Here is a 13,615-nt window from a genome sequence, read left to right on the forward strand (position 1 = left end):
CGCCTCACCCACCCGTCACCCCACAGCACTCCCACCCAGTGGCACCCCCCCCATCACACCAACACTGGTAACTGGGGTGAAGCCTGCAGCTGGGGTGGGAGCTGCGGGGCTCCCACCGAGGGGAGGTTTTTTGGGTGGGATGATTCTCCTTCGCTACCAAATGAGTTTTTTAATTGTTTGATTTACTTATCTTATCTCTGATGGGCTGATCTACTCTGCTGCCTTTTAATTGCTTCAAAAGTTGAGCAGTTTTTCATGTTTTAAGGAGTGCTGAATTGTATAATTAAAACACTAACGGTGTAAATCAACAGTGCAGAAGAAAGACAGCGGAGAATGAAGCAAGCTTCTTGGCATAATAATAAAACTAAACTGGCATGAAAAGTGCCCATTATGGCACCGATGCTGAATACTAATGCTCGGCCGAGGGCAGCGAGGCACCGTCCGGCCCTGGCGAGGGGCTGTGAACACTGGCACACTGTGTTCACCTCCAAAATCACCTGGTTTTGGCCCAAAGTGCAGCGTGGCCTCACCATTGGAGTCTGAGATGGGGGGCATGGGGGGGGGGTGGCCATCCCCCCATCCCATGGCCCCTGCGCCCCCCCCAGCAGCATCGCTCCCGCTCCTCCCTGGGAACGGATTCACTTTTACTTTATTAATATTATTTAAAAGCTGAGTGGGTGTATAAATCAACAAAAATAATTCATGAGAGTCATTAGCTCCTCAAAGACGGGATCTTTTTACGACTGGCTTTAAATTAAAAAAGGAAAAAAAAAAAAAAAAACAAAACACCAACCAAACCCCACCACATTCTGAAACTGCAGCTTTTAAAACACATCAAATACATTTCCTCCCTGCCTCCCACCGGCCCGGCTCCTCTGCCTAATGAAATTCAATTAGCATCCTTAATTCACCCGCTGACTACCAGTTTTATATTAAAAAAAAAAATCTTTCTGGTTCTGCTTGGGAAACGCCGTGCTAGGACTGCGGTTGTGTTTAACCCTGTGGTTTGGGGGTACCATGAGCCCCCCCCACCCCGCCAGCGCGGGGTTTGGTGAGCATCTTGACGAGGAGCCTTCCTCCTCCTTATCCTTCTCCTCATCTTCATCATCCTCCTCCACCAGCAGCTCCGGGAGGCTCCAGCGAGGTGGATGTCGATGGAGGAAACCTGGGATGCCGGATCTGGCTGCTGGCACTTTGCCGACATCCAACACACCCCCTCACCCCTTCCCCAAACTCACCCCTCGCCGGCGCCCACGGGTGCTTCCCACCGAGCCTGGCCGGGTGATGTCCCCCAGCGCCCTTGGGGACAGCGGGGACGCGGCCGGCGCGGGTGGCAACCCCCCCGGCAGCTCGGGTGGGAGTTTATTTGCAGCAGCGGGTTTAAGCGGCGCGTTGGCAGCCGGCGAGATGCGTGTGTCACCCGGCGATTAGATGGTATCACCTTATCAGCACCAGCAGCACCGGGGACTGCGGGGAGGGGGGGGAACAACAAGAAATACAAAAAAAAAAAAAAAAAAAAAAAAAGGAAAAAAAAGCCGATGTGATTTTTTTCTCTCCTCCTCTCAGAGGTCTGATTCAAAGTTAAACGGCTGCTGAAGATAATCTGCTGCGGGCGCCATCCCTCAGCACCTCTCGCCTTGACCTTGGGGGTCTTTGGCTGGCGGCGGCAGCCCGAGCCCTGCTCGCGCCTTGGGAGCCGGCCAGCTCGCTTCGCGCGCTCGCCCGAGAGCCGAGCGAGCCAAGGGTACTCCGTCAGAGTGGTATTTACACACACAAGGGCAGCCGTATTTTTATTATGCATAATTACACTGTCCTTAATGGAATTGCAAACCATTTTTCCTGGCGGAGGGAGGGAGGGGCTGTGGGGGCAGGGGAACCGCAGCTTGTCTGGGTATCAGGGTGAGCTCTGAGCTATCGCTCCCGGCCCGGCCGCGCCGCTGGTCCCCGCAGCCCCGGGACGGTGGGTGGGGGGTGTCCCTGCAGCAGCGTGCGGTGCCCACCGCCCGGACCCCTGGCCTGACTCTGCACCCCCAGCTCCAGCGCTGGAAGCTGAGCACCTCCTCTTCTCCCCATCCCCGGTGGGCACCCGTGACCGGGGAGCACCCCGCTCGCCCGAAGTGTGGGTGGTTTCCTTCTCCTCTTGCTTTTCGCGGGGACATGACCGTTCCCTGCTCGGGGACGCCACGCGGTACTCCCCAAATGTTTGCTCCAATCTTCCTGCAGCAGCAGCGCTGCCGATGTCCCCCCAACCCAGTGAGGACGCATGGGAGAGCTCAGTCAGCAGGGAAAACCCACGGTTTCGGGGTCCCACGGGTGGGTGGAGCGTGGGAGGCATTGCTTACCCTTGGGGACACGATGCGGTAGCAGCACCCCGGGAGACGGGCAGGGGATGTGTCCGCAGAGGTGCGTGGTCCCACCTCGGGCACCCTGGGGTCAGCTTTGCGGCTGCACCCCATGGCTGCTGAGCCCCCAGTTCGGGCTGAGATGTACGTGCCCAAGACGTGCAAGGCTGAGATGAGCGTGGCTGAGATGGGCAGGATGGAGACCTGCGTGGCTGAGACACGGATGGCTGGGACCGGCATGGCTGAGGTGTGCATGGCTGTGACATGGAAACTCAAGATGTGCACGGCTGCGATGTGCGTGGCTGAGATAAGTGTGGCTGAGACGTGCAAGCTCGAGACATGCACGCCTGGGACGTGCAAGATGGAAACCTGCACGGCTGAGACGTGCACGGCTGAGATGTGCAAGATGGAAACCTGTATGGTTGAGACTTGCAAGACTGAAACCTGCATGGCTGAAACGTGCACGGCTGAGACGTGCATGGCTGAGATGTGCAAGATGGAAACCTGCACGGCTGAGACGTGCATGGCTGAGATGTGCAAGATGGAAACCTGTATGGTTGAGACGTGCAAGATGGAAACCTGCATGGCTGAGACATGCAAGACTGAAACCTGCATGGCTGAAACGTGCACGGCTGAGACGTGCATGGCTGAGATGTGCAAGATGGAAAACTGCATGGCTGAGACGTGCATGGCTGAGATGTGCAAGATGGAAACCTGCACGGCTGAGACGTGCATGGCTGAGATGTGCAAGCTGGAAACCTGTATGGCTGAAATGTGCATGGCTGAGACGTGGAAGATGGAAACCTGCATGGTTGAAACGTGCAAGATGGAAATTTGCATGGCTGAGATGTGCACGGCTGAGATGTGCAAGATGGAAACCTGCATGGCTGAAACGTGCATGGCTGAGACATGCAAGATGGAAACCTGCACAGCTGAGATGTGCAAGATGGAAACCTGCATGGCTGAAATGTGCAAGATGGAAATCTGCATGGTTGAGACGTGCAAGATGGAAACCTGCATGGCTGAGACGTGCAAGACTGAAACCTGCATGGCTGAAACGTGCACGGCTGAGACGTGCACGGCTGAGATGTGCAAGATGGAAACCTGCACGGCTGAGACGTGCATGCTCGAGACGTGCACGGCCAGGATGAGCGTGGCTGAGAGGCACAAGACGGAGCCATGCGTGCAGCTCGAGTGCTGCATGCCCGAGCGCTGCACGCCTGAGACACGCCTGCCCGAGCCGTGCATACCGGTGCCTGACACGTGTGCTCCAGACGTGCCCACCGAGCCGCCTGGCCCCCAGTGCCCCCGCCCTGTGGCACCAGACCCGGCGTGGAGGCACCGCACCGGCACAGGCGACCGCCATCCAATCCTCGCTTTATTCTTCCCCATCTCGGGTCCTTCTTTACCGTGAAAAAGCGTTTGTGCAGGAAGGTGACGCGTGGCGGAGGTGGGGAGCTGGCAGAGTTAATAGGAGACATGAAAGGACACGTTTGCCAGGAGATTCCCCTATTCAGGGAACAAACTGCAGCAGGAATTGATTTTTTCCCCCTGTTTACTCGAGTTTCTTCCCCCTGGTGCAGAGAAGAAAGACCTTGCATGGCGATTACCTGCTCTGGAGTGCAAGTGCAATTTGCTGGATGCATTTGTTATTAACAGGGACAGAAAACTCTTTCCACTCACTTGGTATTTTCTTTCTTTTTTTCCCCTTCACTCTCATTCTTTTTTCCTTTCTCGGTTTTTAAAGCGAAGGGCCCTGGCAGTGCACTGCCGAGAGCCGATCAATTCACTCCTAATGGCAGCTCCCATGCCCTTGCATTCATCAGCCCGGCTCTTAAAGAGCATCCGAAGCTTCATGGACGACTTGGGGGAAAAAGAAAAAGCCCATTTGGAGGCGAGATCATATTTTCTCCGTCTCTTCCCCTTTTGTTCTTTATTTGCGGAGGACAAAGGCAGGCGCAGGCTCGAGGTGGGGAACAGGCAGCGGAGGCAGATGAAATCCGAAGAAACAAAAGAGCCTGTTTTCATGGAAATGCCCTCAAAAGGGGGGGAACAAATTTGAGGAGGGGGGATGCAGGGCTGGGGAAAACGCTGGTGGGGGTTGAGTTCAGCAGCAGCATCGTGGCGTGGCCGGAGCAGGGAAAAGGAGAATAAACACGGCTGGAAGTTTTCCCGCAGGCATCGGGAGCTGTTTGAAGCTCTTGAATATATATTTTTTTTTTAATTAGGGCTGGGCTGGATCCTGCCCGGGCGGAGCAGCCGCATGGGAGCCAGGATCAGCATCTGGCCCTGGAGCAGCTCCTGCTTTGCCTCCGTCAGCCGTTTCGGGGGGCCGGGAGAGGCCGGAGCTGGGGAGGTTTAATGGGTTGTGGCGTTGCCGCAGGAAAACCATTTAATACCTGGGTCCCTCATCGCTCCCTGCGCTCAGCATCCCTCATCGGGAGGCAGGGGAGCAAAAACCAAAGGGATAAAAAAAGCCAAGCGATGCAGAGCAGAAGGTGCTGGGGGGTGCCCGTCCGCAGCCCACGCCGCCCCCCCCCGCCAGCGCTGCGTCGGACCACCCCTGTCACGAATTGCTCTGGTCTCAGCGGGGCAATGGGAGCACGTGGCCACGCAGGATGGAGCACAAGGGCTTGGGGAGGGGGGGGGGGCCTGGGGGCTGAGTTCCCTTGAGGTGGGAGAGGGTGGGGGGGTGAGCTTTGGCTGGGGTGATGACACACGGGTGCAAGCCCACGGGGAGGTGGTGTGAGGGTGGGCGATGCCAGGGCGAGGGACGGGCTCTCTTGCCTTTAAATAACATTAATAAAATAAAAGCGAATCTGTCCCCCGGGGGGCTGGCTGCTCAGGCAGGGTGAGGTAGCGGTGGGTGGGGAGGCGCAGCCCCCCCCCCTTCCCCGTCCCACGCTGCGGGAGTTCAGGCGTTCACCACGCAGACAAATGACCTGAGCCGGCGCGGGCACGCGAGCGCGGTGGCTTGGCCGTGCCATCGGCCCCGCTGCCGCCGGCGGTGGCCGCGTCCAGCCGAAACCAGCTGAGCATCCCAGCCGGCAGCAAAGAGAGCCTGGTGCCCCCCCCCCCCCCCCCCGGGGGTGTGTTTTCTGTTCCCCCACCCCCCTGGCAGGCAGCTCCGGGCTCCCGCATGCAAACTGCAGCCACCCACCAGTGCCAACCCACCGGCCCCGAGCACAGGGACACCCTTGGCTCTAAGGGTTTGGTGTTTTGGAGGTGCCGAGGGCGGCTTCCCTCCTTCTTCCTCGCTCGCCAGTGCCCGCGTGAGTACTGGAAGAAGCTGGTGGTGTTTGGGTTATTCCTGCTGCTGGGGCACCTGCGCGATGGCACCGGGTGACAGTTCTCTGGCGGAACCCTGGCACAAGCTCGTGGCCCCAGGATGTTCTGCGGGGGGGCCCCAAAGGGCTCTGGGGCCCCCCCCCCACCCCGAAGTCGGAGAGATGAAAATGAGCCGAATCCCAGCGCCCAGCCCTGCTGCTCCCCTGGGCCTCAGCCGGGTCTCCAGCGTTGGCAACCCCCCCTGCATGGGGCAGGATGTGCCCATATCCCCGGGGACCTGCTGGCCGCAGGATGTGGACCCTGGTGCCTCATCCTGCACAGTCCCTGCAGGTCCTGGTCCCCGAGCTAGGAGGAGCAGAGGGTGACACCCCGATTCTACTCCCCGCTTGCCCCTCCAAGGGGGATTTGCCCTGTTTAGAGGCACAGGGCAGCGTGCGAGGTGCTGCGTTGTGTGCCCCCCGATGTCCCCTGCACCCACCTTCATGGGGTCACCGTTAGTGACCCAGCAATGCAAACACCAGCCCGACTCATCCAGGGGCTGATAATGGTGCAGGCAGGACCCCCCGCCCCCGCCCTCCATGGGTGCTGCAAGGAGGGAGGGTGCAATGTCTGGGCAGCCCCAAAGGTCCCAGACCAGGACCCCAGAGGGTGCTGGTGGCCACAGGCCACAGACTGGGCAGGTGTGTGACACCCATGGGTGGCATCAGTGGTGGCACCATCGGGGCAAGGGCAGAGCAGCTGCGGCGCCCGCCTGGCTCCCCGCCACCCCGTGCAGCTCCAGCCGAATTTGGTGTCATCCTGCAGAGGAAGATTATGGTAATTTTTCTCCCCCTTTATGCATAATTTTCCGACTCGGCTGCAGCAGAGGCTGTGCGGAGAGGCTGGGTGATGGGAATGTCATCTGCGATTTGATTATCTCCTCCTGCCTTCCTTTTTTTTTTTTTTTTCCTTGTGAAACCTTCATCAAAATATGTAGATCTAATTAGGACAATTACAGTGTGAGGGCAGCTGAAACCCACCCAAAACCGCACCACAACCAGCCATCTCAGCTGAGCCGCTGGCAAGAGGGGGGGACTGGGGATTTTGAGGGTTTTTTTTTGGCTCTGCAGGGGGAATGGATGGGGTTGGCGGGTTTGGGGCTCCTTCGTGGTGCTGGGGTGATGCTGGCTTTGGGGTGCACGGCCCCAAGGGGATGGAAGTGTCCCCCACTGGGCATGTCACTGAGGTCCTGCTGGGGGGACCCAGAGGCTGCGCATGCCAGTGACAGCTCTGTCCCCCACCTCACCGGCTGTCGTGAGCTGGAAGGGGTCTCAGCACCTTGCCGACACGGTGCAGGGGACAGCTGCCACCCCTGCTCCCCGCACACCTTGTCCCCCCCCGTCCCCGGGGGTGCCCGCCGTGCTGTTTGGTGAGGAGGGGCCACCCGTGAGCCTGCAGCTCCGTGAGCCTCATTGGTATTCCGTCCCCGCGCCGTGGCAGCTGGCTGGATGGGAGCCGAGTGACAGCAATGACAGGTAATGCCAGCCACGGGGACGGCGGCAGCCGGCGGGTCGGCAGCGAGGGCACAGCTCCGCCTGCGTCCCCACGCAGGGACACGCGACGGGAGGGAGGACGGGGAGAGCCCCCGGGGGCTGGACGCTCCAGGCCCCCGCGCTCTGATGCACCGATGCTCACCCCCGGGCATGCTGGGGATGCTCTGAGCAGAGAGTTGGGGTGCAACCCCAGCACCACGCCGTCCCCCCAGATGACCCCGTGCCCGCCTCCAGGCACCTGCACCAAGCAAGCGACGGCAAGCATCGCACGGGGTAGAAAAAGTCAAGCAGGGACGTGCTGGGAACCCGCACTGGTCCCCGAGGGCGGCAGGGCGAGGGGTGGTGGCCGGGCAGAGCCGGCTGCACGGGCAATTAAGGGAAGTGCAAATTGTCAGACCCTGTGATTAACACTGCCTCCAAATCCGCATGAATATTAAAAGCTGACATTGCCCAGGCTCCCCGCACAATGAATTCTGTATGAATCTTAAGATAAATCGTTTGGGTAACTTAGCGGCAGCTGTACTCCCTTGCCACCGACTGCCTCCAAAAATCATTTCACATCAGACGAGAGGAGCCAGAACAGAGAGCAGCCCGGCGCCGGGAGCTGCCGTTCGGGGCTCGGCGGTGCCGGAGTCAAGGCAGGGGAGCACAGGGCACCCGGGGCTCGAAGGCAAAGGCACCTGGGCTCTGGCTGGCTCCCAAAAATTGGGGACAAATCCTCTTACTTGATACGGTTGCTATTGTCTTTGGCCAGGGGACATTTGCTTTGCCTCCGGGGGTTTGGGAGGGGGTCCTCCCTGTTTGTCACTGCCCCGTTACGGTTACTCGCGGCACCACGTTCCCGTTAGCAGAAGAGCATCCCGCTCCTCCAGCCTTGCCGTGAGCATCCTCGGGCACCGGCACAGAGCTCCCTCCTCCCGGGAGGTGACCCGCCACGTCCCCGGGTGCCACCGGGCCCGGCTCCCATTGGCATGCAGCCGCCGCGCTCTTGCCGCGTGCTCCTGGTTCAAAATGCAGCGGAGGAGCCGCCGCCGCGTCCTCGGAGGCCGGGGCCTTGATTGCATCCTCGCGAGGCCATAAATCAGCCCCGGAGGGTTGGCAGCGCGAGGCGGGGAACGGCAATGTCACGGCGCGGGCAGGGGACGAGCATCACCGAGCCACGGCGGGCCAGAGCTGCCCCTTCCCCGAGAGGGTCTCGGCGGAGGATCTGCAGCAGGAGAGCTCTTGGGGTACCCGAGACACAACACAGGCTGCCGGACCCCCCCATCTCCTTCCCTTTCTCTGCAGGGGGGTCCCCAGTCTCTCTCCTCCGCCACCAGCTCGGGGGAAAACATCTGCATCCCCCCCCCACCCCCTCCCTGCTCCGAGATGTCAGGGGAATTGAAAACACTGCAAATATTTCCTCGGTCTAAATTACACCGACCCCGGAAGGCTGTGTGCCGCCGTAATCCACGTTATGAATTGTAAATCAGGTGTGATGCAAACCACCCCCTCCCAGACTCGGGGCGGGGGGGGGGCACAGCTCTGTGCACCCCCACACCTTTGGGTCCCGGGGTGCCCAGGGCTGGTGATGGAGCTGGGACCTGCCCAGATGCTCCCTGCACCCCAGCCCCACTCTGGGTCCCCAGATTGGGGGTTTACCTCAGGAGGGACCTGCTGCTTCCTCTTCCTCCTCCTCTTCCTCGCCCCTCACAGCCGCGGGCGTGGCGGCATCCTGCCATCGCCCGTCGGTGACCTGCCACTGCGGTGTGCCCAGAGCTGCGAACCCGACCCCGAGCTGCCAAAAGGCCGCCGGATAAATCAACAAATCAGGTGCAAATGGCAAAAGGAGATTAAAGCGGAGAGGAGCAGATTGAATCAGGGGCTATTAACAGATTAAATCATTACAGAGAATCAGATCAGCGCAGAAATAATATGAATAATAAACACGGCTCAGAGGCAGGAGCGCATGTTTCCAGCTTATTTCAACCAGAAGATGAGGGCTGGTGGCTGCCACCACCCCCGGGGCTTGAGGACAGCGGTGGCAGCTCCTGGCAGGGCAGAGGACACGCGGAGGAGCTCCATGGCTGGGGACAGCAGCCCCACTTGGGATGTCCCCAGGGGCCACCAGCCCTCAGGGACCCTGGCACATCCCCAGGGAGATGTGTTAGCGTGACCCAGCCCCTTTGTTTGGGGTCCAGGCCACCTCACCCCACCAGCATCCTGCTCACCCCAACAAGATCTTGCAACCTCCAGGACAGCAGCACCCCAGCAGGATACAACCCCCCCGGGGTTGGACCCCTGAGCCACAGCACCTCATCCAGCCTTTCTTAATTGTAATTAGCAGCAATGTTTTACCTGGGGGGGGAATTAGCAACTTCCAATGGCAGCACCTGAGCGTGGCCCCAGTGCTCTGCGTTTATGTCTCACGGTCCCGGCTCTGCCCCAGCGAGGGTCTTTGGGGACTGTGGCTGTGCACCCCACGTTCCCTCCCCACATCTGGTGTTGCTCCTGCTGAGCACCCCCAGGCTGTGGGACCCCAGCCCAGCAATGGGGCTGGCTGGGGAGGAAGCATTCTCCCTCCTCCTGAGACACGCTGCCAGATCTGTGATCTTTCCTTTTTGTCTAAATCTCATTTTCAGTCGTATTTTCTCCTTCACCGCCCCATTTCCCCTCCGGAGAAGGAGAGCAGCCACCACATCCCTGCTCTGCCAGCTCCTGCTCCGAAGGGCTCCCAGGGCTGCACGAGGCAGCGATGATGGACAATAAAAGGCTGCAAACAAAAGGAAAACCTCATTTCTCCCCAACTTGCTTTCATACCCTTCACCAAAAATCCCAAGGAACTGGACACAAAGCCTGAGCAGTCCTGTGCATGATCGTGATGAGGGGGTTCGGGTCCTCCCTCGACGGCAGGAGGGTTGATTTGCACCTCAGCTGCCGTCACATGTCTGTTCTGCCGGCGAAGCCTTTCTTCCCTAAATTCCTGCTTGCCCAGGAAGGCAGGACAAAGTCTGAGCTGCTGCGACAACACCCGGGAACAAGTATTATTATGTGGTGTGACAATGTTTGATGAATTCATATGTGCCTAGGGGAAGGGACTAAGTAGGTGAATAAAGTGAGAATATTCTCTGTGACAATCAATACCCCTTCAATTGAACCGTCTCCACAGATGTGACATTTTGATTTTTCTTCTTTGGACGTACTAACTGGATTTATGTCCTCTTAAAGTGGAAACAGCAGGGAGCGAAGTGCCGGCAGCGGGCTGGCGCGGCGTGGGCACGGCTGTGGGGTGGGGAGGGCAGGGCGGGGTGATGGGCTGCGGTGGTGGGGTTGGGGGGATGGAGCTGGGGTGATGGGTTGGGGCGATGGATTGGGGTGATGAGTTGGGGTGATGGGTTGGGGCGATGGATTGGGGTGATGAGTTGGGGTGATGGGGCCGTGGTGATGGGCTGGGGGGATGGAGCTGGGGTGATGGGTTGGGGTGATGATGGGTTGGGATGATGGGTTGGGGTGATGGAGCTGGGGTGACGGATTGGGGTGATGAGTTGGGGTGATGGGGCTGTGGTGATGGGGTGATGGGTTGGGATGATGGAGCTGGGGTGATGGGTTGGGGTGATGATGGGTTGGGATGATGGGTTGGGGTGATGGGGCCATAGTGGTGGGGTGATGGGTTGGGGTGATGATGGTTTGGAGTGATGGAGCTGGGGTGACAGATTGGGGTGATGAGTTGGGGTGATGGGGCTGTAGTGACGGGGTGATGGGTTGGGGGGACGGAGCTGGGGTGATGGGTTGGGGGGATGGAGCTGGGGTGATGGGTTGGGGTGATGATGGGTTGGGATGATGGGTTGGGGTGATGGGGCCATAGTGGTGGGGTGATGGGTTGGGGTGATGGCGCTGGGATGATGGTTTGGGGTGATGATGGATTGGGGTGATGATGGAGCCAGGGCTGTAGGTTGGGGTGATGATGGATTGGGGTGATGATGGAGCCAGGGCTGTAGGTTGGGGTGATGCATTGGGGTGATGGGTTGAAGTGATGGGGCCAGGGTGATGGGTTGGATGAACTGGGATTGTAGAGCCAGGCCAATGGGTTGCGATGATGTGTTGGCATGATGGAGCCATGGCAGTGAGTTGGGGCTGGGGAAATGGGTTGAGGTGATGAACTGGGTTAGTGGGTTGGAATGTGGGGCCCAGGTGATGGGTTGGATGGAGCCAGGGCAATGACCTGGGGTGATGGAGATGGGGCAATGGACTTGGGGGCAATGGGGCTGGGGTGGTGGGTTGGAGCGACGGGTTGAGGTGGTGGAGCTGGTGCAACGGTACACGCGGGCAAGCCTGTGCCAGGGTGAGGAGATGCCTGGGCCACGTTCTGGAGTTGCAGCTGGTGAAAGGGAAGGACAGAGCAGGGCGAGCTGAGTGCGAGCAGAGGGAGCCCCAGGTCTGGGACCTGTGGGGAGAGGAGTTACTCGCAGACACCTCCTGCACCCATCCGGCGACCACCCTCCACCTGGGTCCCTCCGGCCACCGGCCCGGGACCCAGACAGCCCGGCACTCTCTCTGCCAGCTTTCACCCCACCGCGTTTGCAACATCCTCGGCCCCAAGGTGCCACCACAGCACCCACCGGTTGCACCCGCCGCGTCTCCAGGATTCCCGTCACATCCCGCGGCCCCGGAGCTAATGACTCATCCCCAGCACGGCCATTTGTTTGTGCTGGTTTCAGACAGACTAATGTTTTTAATGGCACATAATCATTTTTCAGAAGTCATTTGATGCTACTAATCATCACTGTGATATGCCACGACGGGATGTGTAATGACATGCTGAACAGGAAAAATGGCACTCGGATACTTGATTCTTCCCAGTGTAATCTATATTTTACCACATCTCTCTGCTTAATGATACTTATAGCTGTTAATAAATGACTACTTAGACACTTTCTTTTTTTTTTTCTTCAGTGGGCGATAAAATAATTTTGGATTAAAATATAGGAATGGGAAAGGGAAGTGGTGGCTTAAGCGTTTCCCCGGCCACTGGAAGGGAGCGCAGGGGAAGCGAGCGGCGCTGGCGCTCATGTGGTGGCAAGTTCGTAGAAGACAGCTTTCCCTGCTCATAACTTTTTAGCTTCTTGGTTAAATTAACAAGTGTTTAAAAAAAAAGTTAAAACATTTTTTAATGAAATTTTATCGCTGCAGTAAGAGGATCCTCCTGGCCTGGTGCCCAACGTCTTCAGGATGAATTAGTGTGCAGTTCCTCACGCTCTAACTCATTTTATCGCTTAATTAAAGGGATGCTGGTATTTTTTTTTTTGTTTTTAAATATGCTTTTTCTTAAACGACACTTTTCCTTCCCTGGGCTGCTAAAAGCCAGCGATCGTGGGAAGGGAATGAACTTGGAGCATCGAGTGTGCCCTTTGCACCAGGAGCTCACTTCCTTGGCGGCTCTTTGAAGCCTGCTAGATGCCACCGTGGAAGGAAGAGCCCAGGTTCAAGGAACATCCAGCAGCTCTGAGCTGCGGAGGAAGATGAGGAGGATGGAGATGGAGGAGTGTGGGCCCTGGGGTGCGGGGCTGTGGGGTGCAGCACCCTGCTTCCCCCCCGGGGTGCTGGCTGCTGTGGAGTGAGCTTGGTTCCTTCCTCCCCATCAGTACCAGGTCGCACGTCTCTGCCCAGACTTGCGAGGAAGAAAAATTGCTTTTGCTTACGTTTTTAATCTGTGTGTAATTACCTGCTGGGTTCCTCAGGAGAATGCTAACCAGGCGCAGCCTCCCGGCCGGGCAGCCCAGCACCTGCAGCCCGCCGGCACAGCTCACGGCATGGCGTGCCGCGCCGGCTCTGCCGGGCAGGGACAACCTGCCCGTCACCCCCCAACAGCAGCGAGTTTCCAGGCATGACCATGGGCTGGCATCCGAAATCACAGCACCTCCCGCCTCATCCTATCCCATCCCATCCTGTTCCATCCCATCCTCATCCCATTGCCATCCCATCCCATCCCCATCTCCATCCCCATCCCATCCCATCCCATCCCATCCCATCCCATCCTCATCCCATCCCATCCCATCCTCATCCCATCCTCATCCCATCCCATCCTTATGCCATCCTCATCCCATTTCCATCCCATCCCATCACCATCTCCATCCCTGTCCCATCCCATCCCATCCTCATCCCATCCTCATCCCATTTCCATGCCATGCCATCCCATTCCATCCCCATCCCCATCTCCATCTCCATCCCACCCCATCCCATCCTCATCCTATCCTCATCCCATCCTCATCCTATCCCCATCCCCATCTCCATCCCCATCTCCATCCCATCCCATCCCATCCCATCCCATCCCATCCCATCCCATCCCATCCCATCCTCATCCTATCCCCATCCCCACCTCCATCTCCATCCCATCCCATCCCATCCCATCCCATCCCATCCCATCCCATCCCATCCCATCCCATCCCATCCCATCCCATCTCCATCTCCATCCCA

The 13,615-nt window shown here is 58.6% G+C and overlaps 1 protein-coding gene across 1 annotated transcript; it reads left to right on the forward strand.

Annotated features, from left to right (window-relative positions):
* Window positions 1-2,454: 2,454 nt before the first annotated feature.
* LOC122154353 (keratin-associated protein 10-7-like) lies at window positions 2,455-3,756 on the forward strand. Its single transcript, XM_042802301.1, has one exon. The coding sequence runs from the start codon at window positions 2,455-2,457 to the stop codon at window positions 3,754-3,756; it is 1,302 nt and encodes a 433-aa protein (XP_042658235.1).
* Window positions 3,757-13,615: the final 9,859 nt, after the last annotated feature.

Source organism: Tyto alba, unplaced genomic scaffold (genome assembly GCF_018691265.1).
Source record: "Tyto alba isolate M040663 unplaced genomic scaffold, T.alba_DEE_v4.0 Super-Scaffold_39, whole genome shotgun sequence".
NCBI lineage: Eukaryota > Metazoa > Chordata > Aves > Strigiformes > Tytonidae > Tyto > Tyto alba.

Coding starts and splice junctions, on each gene's coding strand:
- LOC122154353 (XM_042802301.1), top strand. CDS start 2,455: ATGGCTGCTGAGCCCCCAGTTCGGGCTGAGATGTACGTGCCCAAGACG.